Raw genomic sequence first — 14,741 nt, forward strand, 5'->3', positions numbered from 1 at the left:
TACAAAGCTCTGTCTAGATGCTCATTCTAGATCTGATTCCCAGGTGGGACAAGCAGTACTAAGACACCTTTTCTCTACTGTTCCTTCTCACAACCCACCTCCAACTCCGGGTACTGCTCGCTAGTCTATGCACAGCGTGTGATTCTAAGCAGATTAACAAACATCAGAAGACATGCATTACTTACCGTAAAAGCATTTCTGATGGTTGTATCTGCTTAGATTCACATGCGCCCACCCTTCCTCCCCGCTCGGATGGAAGGAACATGGACGTCTTTATTACTTTCTCTCTTCTGTACTCACTCACGTTAGTCATAGGCTCCCTCATGGCAGAAAAAATACAGAGGGACCTCGACTCGTGAGTGATTTTGGGTACACTACACGTCACTATAGGGGTAGTGTTAGACACACCTATGTAGACGTCCCCTTTCGAAAAACAAGATGCAATACTACGCGCTGACCACTGGATGTCGGATTATATGCACTGCATGTGAATCTAAGCAGATACAACCATCAAGTGCTTTTACGGTGAGTAATGCATGTCTGCGAGCCGAGGTAAGGCCTACTAGTAAGGCCGTCCTAATGGTGACCAGCCTGATGTCCGCGGACGCCATTGGCTCAAATGGTTTATGCGCCAGGGCACCCGACACTATATTGAGGTCCCACCATGGCTTGACAATTGGGTTGGAAGAGAAGACCTCTTCCTCTGAGTTCCTGTGGGCCCCAATGGCTACCAGGTAAGTGCAGCAAGTGTCTACCTGCACGCCCGAGTGGGTGAGGTTCGCCGAGAAGGAGAGCACATCGTCCAATGTACAGGCAAAGGGGTTTATATCCTTTGAGTCAGTCGAGTGGCAGAACCTGGTCCACCTGCTTATACTGGGCCCTGGTAGCTTTGCTCCTAGCCACCTGTATGAGCTCTCAATTAGCCTTAGACAGGCTGAGGTGTCTTAGCGTGACCTGCTCAGGAACCACTCTGTGAGGGCTTGTTTCTGTGGCGCAGGGTGAATGACCCTGCCCCCCTGCTGTGCCAGAAGATGCGCTGGGCACGTAGGAAGGGCTATGGGAGGTCTCTTACGAGAGGCTGAGCAGCTCCGAGAACATGGCCTGGTTGGCCTCCATGGAGCTATCAGAATGACGCTGAGTGGCGAGACTCCTGGATCTTGCATAACCCCCAGTTTATCGTGGGCGGGACGGCGTATGCTGTCATGCCGTTCCCCAGGGAGCCGGGGCCCTGCCCCTGCCAGGAGGCAAACTGTTGGCACTTCCTATTGTCCCAGCAGGCAAAGAGGTCCGCCTAGGGAGTCTACATCTGCTGAAGATCTCCTGTCGTTTAGCTGCCACTCGTAATTGTCCGCTCCCAGCATGCTGAGCCTGTCCGCCTCCAGGTTGGAATCCCCCGGAAGGTGGACAGCCCTGCGGTAGATGTTGTTTTCCAGGGCCCATACCCACATGCTGACTGCTAGTCTGCACAGTGGAGGAGACCTGGTACCCCCCTGCTTGTTGACCTAGAACATGCTGGTCGAGTTGTCTGTCTGAATGAGGATGACCTTGCCCTCAAATGGCAAGGAAGGCTCTGAGCGCTAGCTGAAGCCTTCAGTTCCAGTCAAATCATGTGGTACTCCTGCCGGCACCAAGTGCCCCTGGACCGAGTGGTTCCCTCGAGAGGAGTCCGTAGTGATGGTGACCTGTGGGGTGGGCTCCCGGAAGGGCTTGCCCGTCTGCAGGTTGTAGGCCCTGCACCAGGATCCGAGGTCCAGGACTAGGATCCGAGGTCCGGGTGAAGAGGAGGAGGAACGATGATAGTCTCCGCCTGGGAACCCTGTTCCTGGTTACCTGCTGCCGCGAAGTGCAGCTGTATCCTTCTCCTGAGTCTCGTGTGGGGAAAGGCCAATAGGACCGCTGCCTTGAGACCCAGTAGGTGTTGGTACCACCAGGCCAATGACACTTCTCTGCTGAGGAAGTGTGCAGTGGCCCTCTTGTGTCCTCCGAAGGAAAAACCTTTCTCTCGGAACCTGCCCAGATGAGCCCCGATAAGGTCAGTCTGCGTAGGCTGCAGCTGCATCTTCTTGAGAATGAGCGAAAAGCCCAGATTGTGGATTGTTAATGAAGGTGAGGTGTAGCTCGCTTGATGGCCGCTATCTTGTGCTCCGAGGGAAAAACTCCATTAGAGTGTTTGTCTTAGATGAGGCCCAAGAAGGTCCAGCTCTGCGTGGGCTGCAGCCGCGACTTCTTGAGATTGATAGTGAAACCCTGGTAGTGGAGTGTGTACATTAGTGTGGAGGTCGCAGCGGCCGAAGGGCAGCACCTTGTATTGGAAATGGAAGCCTGTGATCGTGAAGCATAGTAAGGAACGCAGCGGCTGCCAAATCAGGACGTGCAGGTAAGCGTCCTTCAGATTCAGGGTGCACTTCTAGTCTCCCCTGACTCGTGTTTCCCCAAAAAATGCTGGTGTAACCCTCTTAAATTTCTTCAGAGGGAGGGAAAGATTGAGGGTGGAAAGGTCCAGTCCCACTCTCCTGCCAGCCTGGTTCTTGTGTATGGCGCAAATCCTGGCATAACAGCCCAAGCTCTGCTGGGAGGTTGGGACTTGGAACAGACGGGCTCTAGACGAGTGTCTGGGCCTCGGCTAGCAGAGTTGCTGTCCCGCCTGTGGTTGAGGAAGGTACACGTGTCTGGGGTTGCTGTTGGTACTCTTGTTCAGAAGTGAATTGCCAAGCATTTCGGTGCTGTACTGCCCTTGGGCAGGACAAAGACTGATATGTAGTGGAAATGTCTCTTCTGTGAGAGGATGGTGAGCTAAAGACTCTGGTTGAGACTCTAACCCGGGATATAGGCTGGTAGTAGAGAAACTCCCATAACCCCTTTGTTTTTGCACCTGTAGGAGGTACCCCATCGAGACTACGAAGAGGATCCATGGGTCCAAATAATTGCATAATTGTCTATAAATGTGTCAATGGCCTGGCTCCCCTGTATTTACAAGAGCGAATACAGCCATACCAACCCATGAGACAACTGCGATCTTGTGATAGACATCTTTTAACCAGTCCTTACTCGGCTTTTAGAACCAGAGGTGACAGAAGATTCTCTGTCTTTGGTCCCAGGCTGTGGAATTCATTGCCGCAATCCCTAAGAACCATGAGGTCACTTATTCAATTTCGCCAGGCACTGAAGACTTTCCTTTTTAGGTAGTTGTCCCTATTTCATCTGGGATCCTTTTCAACTTTGTTGCTACCTTTAGCTGTGTCATCTCAGCCGATATACGGTTTATTTTGTTTGGTGCGCTTTACAAATGTAAAAAATCAAAATCAAAAATCAGTGAGAGGCAAGGATGTGCCCCACTGGGGTCACGTGGACCCAAAGGGGCGTGTCATGCCCCCCCTTTTTTTTTTTTTTTTTTTTTTTTTTTTTTTTTTACAGACGGAGATTGGAGGAAACCTCTTGCCCTGCCCCCTCTGTCCTCTCCTTTGATGCTGACTCTGAGAAAGTTAGGGTTGTCTGTGTTAGGGAGAATTCTCTGTTAAGGCTAATTTCCCAAACCTAGTGAGTCCCCCAGCAGCTTTGCTGGATTTTAGGGGTTTATTTTTTTCTCCTGCTAAGAGTGACTCTTTTTCTCCCACTCTTAGACATGATTTGAGATATCCTTTGACTTTGTAATGTGTTTTATGGGCTATGGGGTCTTTTACTCCATAGGGTTTCATGTGGTTTTGGTAAGTGTTACACAGCACCCTCAGTGCAGTAACACAGGGGTGTCATAGTGACCCCCAAACAACATAGACTCCATACCCTGGTACTGACTACTGTCTCCCAGGGCATGTAAAGTCACCATTGACTTTACTAGTCTTAAATTGGGAACAGAACCAGTACAAACCATCATATTGTGGAAGTACTGGTAGGGGTAATTAGATTCCCCCTGGATCTGTTTTTCGAGGGGGCACTGTGCAGTCCCCCCTCGTCGAGTTTCTGGCTGGTGGCAGTGGTTACAACGCGAAATATTCCACCGGAATATTTCCTATGGGATTTCCCATTCATTTTAAACGCACCACTTTTTTGGTGCAATGTTAAAGATACCGCCAGGTTATTTATTTAATATGTATTCCCCGGTTGGGTCTTTTTGCCAGGACTCGGTTTTAAAATGGCGTTTGTGTTCGCCTCTGTAACTCCAACCCAAGTCGAGCCCTTTGTTCCACTTTTTGGCGGGCTTCTGCACAGAAGCCTCCAAAAGTGGTGCCACTCTGTCTGGGTCTACAGGATGTGTGGGGGGGGGGGGGTTTAGGCACCCTGGACTGAGTTGCCTCGGCAATTCAAGTCGCACTCTTGTGTGATTGGCCCAGTGGTGTGCCGCCCGGCTCACCACTTAGCATGTTTGAGTGACAGCTAGGACTGATGAATGGGCGTTTTCTGCATAAAAGCAGGGCTTTGGGGACTGGAACTTCAGAAGTCGCCACAGGACCAAAGAATCCGAAGAGGGAGAAGCTGAGCTGACCTGCAACGACACCACCGGTGGAGCCCTGCTGAACCGCCTCACCACTTCCCGACGACAGATAAGATCTTCATCCCGGAGAGTCTTCTTCCTTTGAACTGGTGGGGGTAACCAGTTTGCCCTCTTTTCGCCTTCCTGGATCGTCTCGTGGTCTAATCGCCCGTGCCAAGCACCCCGGCAGCCGGATAGCCACACTTCACCACTACCGGGAATAAAAGGGTAGTACCTTTTAAACGGGAAACTCCGTGGCTGGTTTCTTCCCTGGCAGTGCAACGACCTCCAGCTTTCCTCCACGTCGAGGTCTTTCTTCTCTTCCCCTGGACGAAGCACCGACTTGCAACCACTGCCAGGAACAACTGCCCCCGCTGGAGCTTTCTCACCATTTCAGGCACTGTGTCCCGCCTAGTCTCCCTTGCAACAGACTGATCAAGGTGTCCCGTAAATCCTTGACTCTCTATCCTGGGGTGACTTGGGACCTGTTAACTAACTTTTTCTGAACTGATCCAACACTTTCTGAACTATCTGCAAAGACTTTAAAGTATTATTCAACTGTGTGATCTTGGACACATTCCGCCTTGCACCCTCCAAGAGTGGGCCTGGCCTATGAACTTTCTTGCTCGAACAGTAGACTCTGCCTTTTTCTGACTTGCTGTGGTTCGTTTAAAAGTGTTGATATTGTGCTGTCCTAATTCTGCCCTTTCCCTCCCTTTTTTGCTAATTTATTGAAGTGCCATCTTGGGTTAAGCGCTCACCTCTGTCTGCAAATAAGTGGTGTTTTAACTAAGACTTGTTCAATAAGTAATCAGGGATGTATATATTAATAGTGACTGTTTGAACTTGCTTGCCATATTAGTGTTAGTGTATTTTACAAGTGTTTTTAAATAATTATATACTTTTACACCCAAGCTCTGGTCAGTGTTTGCTTGTGCTACTGTATCTCTGTACCTATTTTGTATACTCTATATACTGTCTAACTCTTCTTGAGAGAAGTCTGGCTGCTCAGCCACAGCTACCAGGTAAATCTGGGTAGTACAGACTGCTACCAATTGGGTTTACTGCCAACACCTGTAGTCCTAACCCTTTTGCAGTGGTCCCTAAGGGAACTGCACAGGTTTCTGCCTAACAGTCTGGACCTCTGCCCAGGCAGCCTCGGAAACCCACCAAGCACCCGCCCCTGTCGGAGCATGGCTGCGACTGGATGAGTTATCGGGTGGGGTCTTCCTAAGGAGAGAGAAAGCCCACGCGATGTGCGAGCTGTTTCACCTTTTATCTCATTCCCCATTTGTGGAGGAGTGGAAAAGGTTGCTGCCCTCGAAGGGAAGGTCCAATATGTTTTTCCTTGACCCCGGGATTCACTTGGTAGCCCAGGGCCAGACTGTCGTCCTAATGTCCGTGGCAATGCGGATGGCCCAGGCAGAGAAGCATCGATGTGGGTCCCGGAGGACTCCATAATGTCCTGCGCTGCCAGCCTGGACTCTCCTAGTCCTGCCATGAGGCACGCTTTCTCAGTAGAGCGCTGAAAGCAAGAGTGTGTTCACCTCCATGTGCCATTACCTGGTGCTGAGTGACAGGCTGGGCCGAGGGCGGCACAAGCCACCCCCAGGGCAACTACCTCTCTGCATCGGGATCCCCATTTCTGGTAGGGGGCCTTCAGGTGAGATCTTCTGCTAAGACCCCCACCTGGGGCTGCTCTACTTACGGCCGAGTAAGGCCCAAACACTCTGCCAGACCTGAGAGGCGTTTGTGGAAGGCCCTGCGAAGATGGTGTGCAAGGTGGTACTCCTCGTCCATGTCCTGTCGGAGGAGTGCTGTGCGCCCTGGGCTGTGGCGTGGAGACCGGAGCCGGTGGCCGCTGCGGAGGCTGGTGTGGCCTGCCTGTACTGTGGGAGGCGGGGCTGCCGGAATTGGAAGAGCCAGTTCGGGCAGCGGCATCTGCGCTTTGGCCTCTGACACCAGAGCCATCAGAGGAAAGACTATGGGTGCAGGAGGGTGTCCTGAGGGAACATGCTCCCGATGGCACCCCAGAGGGTGGGCCCCCCTGGGTACTTCGCCTCAGCCCCTGGAACCTTTTGAAGAACCTGATCTCAGGCTGTAGACGCGGCAAGTGATAGCAGAGTGGCCCAGAGCATCTAGGGCCAGGGCACACCCTACCTGGGGTGCAGGGGAAACCTGCGCTGATGATGGATAGACTGTAGGCTCCACAGCTGGTTAACGCCAGTCTCCCCTTGTCACTCTTGCCTCCACCGACTCTGCAACAGGGGGTAACGGACAAGTGGCCATTTTTTCAAGCTGTGTGCCACGTGCCAAAGTCGTGGTACCAGGCTCTCTAGACCCAGCCCCGCCCAAGACGCTTGGTGTTGGAGCAAAAGACCGATCCCGCACCTCAAGCCGTGGCTTGGCAGGTGCATTGCCTTTGGCAGAATTGTAGGTACTGTTGCGTGAAGGCACCCCCTTGCACCTGATGCTGGTACTAGGGCGTTGCCCCTCAGGAGTAACCCCAGTAAAACACTTGCGGTTCTTTCAGCATAGATAAAGGAAGGATCCAGAGGCCATGAGGCCGGTAGCTGGACTAGCCTTGGTACTGCTGCTGGTACTAGAACCCAACAGGTTTCCGAAAATAAGAACCTTCCGGTCCCTCTGCACTGTCACTGGGAGGATCTGCTGACCTGTCGGCTGGTAGCTGATTTAGCCTCGGTACTCGTGCTGGTACGAGAACCTGAGCGGTCCCTCCTGCGCTGGAACAGTGGCCCTACCTTGATGATTGACTCAGTCCTTCAGATCCTCCAGAGGCGATCACTGGAAGAGCTCCCTCCTGGAAAGTTACAAATGTAAGTATAGTCCATTTCACTTCACTGCTCTTGGAAACAGTAGTTTAATCAAGAGAAGGTATTTAAACCTTTGGGAAATCTGAAAGACTTCCCTGGGCCACTGCACTGACGGTGCTGTGACACAATGTCAAGATGATGGCTATGGAGTTTGTTAGACTCCATACTCAACAAAGAAACCGAGTTGAAATCAAATTATAAATACATGAGAGAGTGGGAAAAAGTGTCTCTCTCTCCAGGTTAACCATTAAAAGTCCTAAGGTAGAGATGAATTAGCAAATTTCTGAGAATTCTCCCTAACACAAAGTGTGGAGTCTTGTACGCTCTGTTGAATGGTTTTACTAAGCTCTTAGTTGGACTTCAGAAAAACTGTCCTGACCAAGTCCCAAAACCTCCCGGAAAAAAGCTTTTGATGTAGGAAGAGTTATTGCGCCAGTGAAAAGTTCCAGAGAAGATATTCAAAGTTACTGATGAGTAAGATGATGATCTTATCTTTCAGGTACAACTGCTTTTAGACACTTAAAATAATTGGGTGATACTTTTGTATCTCCACTGCGCCCTGCATTGTAGGATGCTATGTGCACTGTTAAAGTTAATAAACAAGTTAAGGGAAACCTAGTTTCCCATACAGATAGTTGGAAGGATTGATTAGTTCCCCCCTAACATGATCAGAAGAATAGGGGGGTGAAGCTGAAGCCTTCACACCCCTGTAAAAAGTCAGTAATGGTTCAAAAACAAAAGGTTTGTTGGTTCATAGAAATATGGATGGTAAGTTGGTAAAAGATATTTTTTAACAGTACATCATCGCTAATTTCATTTTGAATGTAACCTGTGGTAGTCTCTGCAGTCACCACTGATGGGACATACTTGGTTTCAAACAAACGTATTATCTTGAGATGCACAGAGGAGCTTGAGAGAGCATATTGTAAGGGTAGGTTGATGGCACGAGTCTAGGACCCAGGTGAATTGAGTATATTGGCCTAAGGAAGTGCTTCAATGTATTAGATGTGAGTTCGGAGCAATTACCTGGATTTTCATGTATCTCTATATTCTTTTTGTTTTCTTCAGCTACCATTAGGCCGCCAATGTGTGGACCATTACCGGGGCCTAAATCGCTATTGTGTGTTCTCTCATGATGAGATGATCTGCAAAATGGCGTCAAAAGCACCTACACTGGACGTTGTCTTGGCTTCCACTATTCAGAAAGACATGGCTTTTATGATAGAAAACGAGGAGGCTCTGAGGGAAGCAGTGCGTCAACTGGTAAGTTTTTCATCAATAACCAACCTCTTATTTGATGTTTAGTTGAGACCGTATGCAATTTTAGAACCAGGTTCACTCACGACTTTTAGAATCTGCTTCATGGTGGACAGACTGGGCCGAGGCTCTAATAGGCCGACTCATGTGACTGCAAGACCTTCTCTTGCAGACCAATTATTGAAATTGTTGTTTTGCACTGCTCTCTTCTTAATTAGCCGTAGAAAGGTGGTGGGCCTTTACTTAGCAGGGCAGAAAACAGAAGATCAAAAGTAGATTTTTGAAGAGCTGCTCCCCCGGTTTACTTTATTGATGTAGTTGAGAAATCTGTATACTCTTTGGAAATAACTCGTGTTGCCATAATTTTTGGTGTTGGTTTGAAATCTAATTTCAAATAAATATAAGGGTTACCACACAATTCTAATAGTCAGGGCTTGGATGCAGGACAAGAATAGCCAGACTCCAAAACCACAATATCGGAGAGTGTAGGTGTTTTGCCAGCTGGTGGCAGATTGTGCCCTCAAAAGCGGTAACATTTGACCCTCTTGTCAGTGTGAGGGTGTTAGAAAATATTTTGTTTTTGCTGCCTTTTTTCCATATGCTTCTACAGGACACCCTTTTTTGCTTTTTGACCCCATACCTGACTCTTCTGAGGTAAGCAAAGTCTTATGCCACACTACTCATTCGTATGGGGAAAATGATCAGTCCATAAAACGAAGAACTGAGACTGTCTGTGAATTGCTTGTATTTTTACAATTGCACACATCACAGAATAGCGAACTGCAGTTTTATCATAGTCACTTTCTCTGTAATGGCTTTTTGGTTTCTTTTACAACGTGCCCAGGATGAGCTGGTGGCAGCAAATATTTGTTTAGTGTTTTTGTAATTTTACTTGCATTTACTGCAAATGGTTACTATAAGTGGCTAGCACCTTAAGATGGCTGTGCAAAGAGGTTTGCAGATGTCCTTTGGCCATATTATGCTTTGGCCACCTTCCTGCAGTCTCGGGTCAAAATATGTCATATATGGCTTTCCCTTTCCTGCGGAGAGCTGCTGCTTTCGCGGGCAAATGGGCGGCTTGTGTCTAATCCTGGATGCGGGAGCTGTAAGACAAGATTTCTCTTTTAGCAGCTTTCCCTCCCCTTATCTTTGAGCTTTGTGTTTGAACCTGCTTTGACTTTTTGAGGGGAAGTAAAGCCTTCGTCACTTACCCTGCCTTTTGCTAATTTTTTCAGTAGAAACTGATCAGTCCTAAACCCCTTAACTGCCAATGGTTTTCCTTTCCAGTGTCCAGCCCTTTTTTTGGTGATTTTGGTATGTCTCCATTCAATCCTTTGTAACTTTCTTGTTACATGTGATATCTGGGCGAAATTTGGCCCTATTTCCTCCCACATGTAGGCGGTCATAACACCACCAAGTAATCCTAGTTTGCAGTAGGAGGGTGATGGAAAGTAAACGGAGAGCAGATTTTGTATTTTTTCAGAAAATGCCAATGAAATGATGTACAAAGAAGCCTGTGTTTATTAAAACGTGTAAGAGCTAGGGACAAATGGTTTGCTGTTCTGAATTGGCCGTTTTCCAGGCTTTCAAGAACAGGTTGAGTAGGAACAAAAAAATAATTCTTATAAGGTTACCATCAGTTTTTTGAGGGGTGATTTTTTTTTTCCCCCATTTTTTTATAAAACATGCGTGGACAGAATGGAAGTTGACAAAATTCCTAGTTTAGCAAGGGGTCATTTGCGCAGGTCAGGCAACTACTATGTAGGTAAAATGCCAAATGCACCGCTACATTCCCCTGACTCTTCTAGTTAGTTAATCACACATTTTTCTTACTGTTCCACAAAACAAGCAACACCACAAGCCAAAAACTGAGTGTTAGGACGGTTTTTCTGAAGTCCAACTAAGGGCTTAGTAAAACCATTCATCTGGGGCAGTACAAGACTCTACTCTTAGTATAAAACCTGTTAGGCAAGATTGTATGCAATACCCTTTGGGTGCACTACAATAACATTGACCTCCTAGTAATAGGGACTCAACCTTTGGTATAAGTCTGAACTACACAGGTTGGTAGTGTGGCTGAGCAGCCAGGCTTATCTCGGGGGTCAATGTGAGCAGTAATGTTGTGACACAGTTTCACCGTAGCAGTTATTCAAATACACGTACAATCAAGGTTTCTTTATAACAAAATTATTAATTTATTTCGCAGTCTGTTGTATAAGCCTTCTTCAGAAGGCTTATACAACTATATAGCACTATATAGATAACCCTTAAATAAACTTCAAAACACTGTTTCACTAAATCCGATGATACCCATTGGGGATGGCACACTTCCTACACCCTCAGGTGACTTAAATATGTCCAGTGTCCTAGCTATTTATCACTGGTACATCTAGAGCAATACTCGGGCAAGTACTTTTAAGAACCTTCCAAAGCAGAGTAAATTAACCCTTTCCTGGGTAAAGGCCAAAGCACAAAGTCAGAGGTAAAGAGGAGTCTCTCAGGGAGCCAGGACAGCCAATGTTAATGGCACAATGTCAAGGGGAGCTGAAGATCTTCTTTGGAGATAGGTAAAAAGTCTTGTGCAATTGTTTTAAATGTTTGTAGAAGAGTAGAACACTTGAAGGGCCACAAGCTGGGAGGCTTGTGAGGGGCAAAGCTTTAACAACACTCTGCAAGGTAACCAAGACCGGTCTCAACTGAGAGCAAGTAAGGCTACACAACAAGAGGTAAGTTCTTAGACTTTATAGTATCTCTGGTTAGAAGAAATTGTTCCAGCTGGCTTTTGTTCCTGTGCAACTCTGCAGATCTTTAGCCTGTCGTGGGGACAAGAGGGAGGACGTCTGGGGACTCCTACTCTGCAATGGGAAGGTCAGTGGCAGCAATGGGCAAGCTTCGATTCAGCGGTTCTTCAGTGTTTCAGCGCCTCGCGTCTGACAGCAAATAGCAACACCGCAATTCTCGGATACCACTTCAGACTTTCCTCGCATCTGGGGTCCAACACTCTGAGGTGGTTCAGGCTTGGTCAATTCGGCTTCAGGGAAGACCAGAAGATCTTCCTGGCGCTCTGACTTAAAAGCAACACACACAATCTCGTGTTCCTCTCTCTGGCCGGTTCCAGTAGCAGTGGAAGTACAGCCAGCTCCGAGAGTATGTTCAGACGGGCTTACTTTGGATGCAAACTTGGCAATTAGACACTGCAGCAGGGCTTCACCGGGCAAACCAACGGTCCAGGAGTTGCAGCAGGCGTCCTCTTCAAGTTGTTCTTTGGGTCCTTCGTCCAGTGGTCGACTCTGCCTTCCAAGCCAAAAGACTCGCCTTTTATTCAGTTCTCTCTCATTCATTCCAGCCTAGCTGTCACTCACCCAGCAGGGTGGCTGTCCTTGCTGGACAGTCAGCCAGCCAATCACCACAGAGTGCAAATGAGTCTCTTAGGAGACTAAGCACAGGGAGTTTCGGGCACCTCACTCCGACCCCAGACACTCTGGAGCCAGAGGCGGGTTTTACTCATGAACCCCGCCAAAGGCGATATGAACCAAGAGACCAAACCTGGTTTGGCATGCAGCGCAAATCTCAAGGAGGACCTTTCAACAAAAAATGGCGATGAAAGACCAGGGGCCATTTTGACAAAGATGGCTCGCGTGTGTACTTTACTGCGGGCTGCGTTCGCAGCTACAGTAAAGGCACACCTTGGTAGTTCGAACAAAACCACTGCCACCAGCCATTCAGTGCGAAAAGGGTAACATAAAAAATGTTACATGAGAAACTAGACAAAGGGGGATACCAGGTTAACCCCTCCAGCACACTATTTTAAGATGGCGTGTGCTGGGTCTAGAAAGTTACAATGGTAAGTAAAGTCAATTTCACTTTACTGCTCTTGGAAACAGTAGTTGATCCAAGAGGAGGTATTTAAACCTTTGGGAAATATGAAAGACTTCCCTGTGCCACTGCACTGAAGGTGCTGTGTGACACAATGAAAAAGATGTTGCCTATGGAATTTGTCAGACTCCCCAACCAAAAGAAACTGTGTTCAAAATCACATTAAAATACATGTGTGGGAAAAAGGGGGTCGCTCTCTCCACGTAAAAAAATAGTCCTCAAAATCCAGCATAGTTGCTATGAGTCTCTAAGGTGGAGGGAATTGGCACATTTCTGAGAATTCTCCCTAACACGGGGGGGGCTCGTCAGCGAGTGGAAGATCACCATCGACAGATGGGTGCTGTATGCTCTCACCCAGGGACATCACTTGGAGTTCCAGCACAGGTGCCCTCATATTCCACTAGTTCCCTGTCTGGAGCAGCACATCCCTCAGCTTCTGGAAGAAGTGTGATTTATGTTAAATAAAGAGGCAATGGAGCTCCTTCTCCAACAGCTTTGGCGTCTATTCCAGATACTTTCTGGTCAGAAAGAAGATGGGCGTTTTAGAGACTCAACGTAGATCTACGCCATCTGAACAAGTTCCCGAAGTCGCAAAAAATCATGATGATCACGTTGCAGCACATAACTGGAGGAAGGGGATTGCTTGACTTTGTTGAACCTAGAGGATGCATAATTCCACTTCCCCATCCACAGGAAACATCAGAAGTTTCTATGGTTCGTGGTACAAAGCCACCACTACCAGTTCAAGTCCCTACCATTCGGCTTAGTCGCCCCAAGAATGGTGGAATCTCTTTCTTCCTCTGACCTCCACGGCAGGAAAATCCTTTGTGCCAATTCTTTCTTTGGCGGGATACCTCCGTCAAGCCTGGCCTGGCTCCAGAGTGTCTGGGAAGGCAGGAAGCGAGGGAATAGTCCAAAACTCTGTACCCCTTTGTCTTCCTGACTGCGAGAATCCAGTTCAAACTGGGAGGCTGGCTGTCCTGAAAGGACTACCAACACCCCAAGTTTGAATGTTGGAAGTCTTTGGCTTGGATCCTACATAAGTCTGATTCTGGAAGCTGAAGTAGTCTGTTAGGACTGATTTTCTATACTTTGACCTGGGGGACAGATGTATAGAAGGCCAACCTACTCTCACGGGGACAACTCTGGGAGCTGTGGCCAAACCAGTTCAAGGTAGCAATGATGAGAGGTCTAGGCAAGTATCCAGAGGTGGTGAGCTTGTAAAGGATCCACAGTGAGTGCACACAATGGCAGTCACAAATTACACTTAGACAGTATGTATTCAAATTGTTATTTATGGCCAAATACTAGGAAAAATTACTTTTAACAGGTAGAAGTATCACACAACACTAATAGAATAAATATTTCTGATGCTTGTTAATCTGCTTAGAATTACATGCTGTGCATATGGTCTGACATCCAGTGGTAACAAGAGTATTGCATCTTGTCTTTCGAGGATCAAAGGGGGACGTCGGCATAGGCGTGTCTGTAACACTATCCCTAACGTGATGTGTAGTGTACCTAAAATCCCTCACACGCCGAGGTCCATCAGATTGTTTTTTTCCGCCCAGATTACTGGTCGCCTTAATGCAGAGCTCTTACATAGAGATGGCGTTATTGTCATATTTATTCGACTTTTTCGTTATTCTTGTTAGTCACTTCGACAGTTGAATCTTGTGAAACAACGCTGAAGACTGCTGCAAACTTTCAACACCTGTTTATCCTAACGGCGCTGCCGTCCACGTGGCTGGGCCTTCTGGCCAGCCTATACAGTAGGGAGAGGGGTCAGGTGGCCATATTCTTTACAAGTATGCCTTTCCTCTTTCACCCTCTCTGCTCCCTGGGTTTTGTCATCGCTGTACCTGTCTTTCGCTATGGAAAAGAAGCCATTTCGATTTTGTCCCTCGTGTAGGGCCAAATACCCTTGGAAAGACTAGCACTCTTGGTGCAACAATTGTCTTCCCCCTCAACCACAAAGAAGTGGGTTGCGCGGCCTGTAGACTCCTGCACCCTAAAATGCTTAAGGAGCGCCAAATGTTCTTCACCCACCGTTGCAACCAGTGAAAGTGATTGGGGGGCAGGGGGAGGGTGGGTGGAGACTAGCGATGACCAGGCCTCTGTCAGAAGCCATTGACCTAACGGACTGCTCTCGGTCCGTGACGCCCGTCCCCACCAGGCCTGACGCGAGATGTATGGACAGATTCGAAAAATGTCTTATTCTGAGAAGCTTTCTCCCAAGAGACCTGGAAGACCTTCCTTTTACACCTGTATCCAAATTTCAATGGACCTTGGAAGATCCACATGAG

The 14,741-nt window shown here is 48.1% G+C and overlaps 1 protein-coding gene across 3 annotated transcripts in view; it reads left to right on the top strand.

Annotated features, from left to right (window-relative positions):
- KDM5B (lysine demethylase 5B) overlaps positions 1 to 14,741 on the top strand; it is a 1,291,824-nt gene that overhangs the window by 715,903 nt on the left and 561,180 nt on the right. For all 3 annotated transcript variants that reach the window (XM_069633695.1, XM_069633694.1, XM_069633693.1), the window contains one exon: positions 8,371 to 8,565. In XM_069633695.1, coding sequence (XP_069489796.1) covers positions 8,371 to 8,565 — 195 coding nt within the window. The remainder of the gene's footprint in view (positions 1 to 8,370; positions 8,566 to 14,741) is intronic.

Source organism: Ambystoma mexicanum, chromosome 13 (genome assembly GCF_040938575.1).
Source record: "Ambystoma mexicanum isolate Mex_15411 chromosome 13, UKY_AmexF1_1, whole genome shotgun sequence".
In the NCBI taxonomy this organism is placed as follows: domain Eukaryota; kingdom Metazoa; phylum Chordata; class Amphibia; order Caudata; family Ambystomatidae; genus Ambystoma; species Ambystoma mexicanum.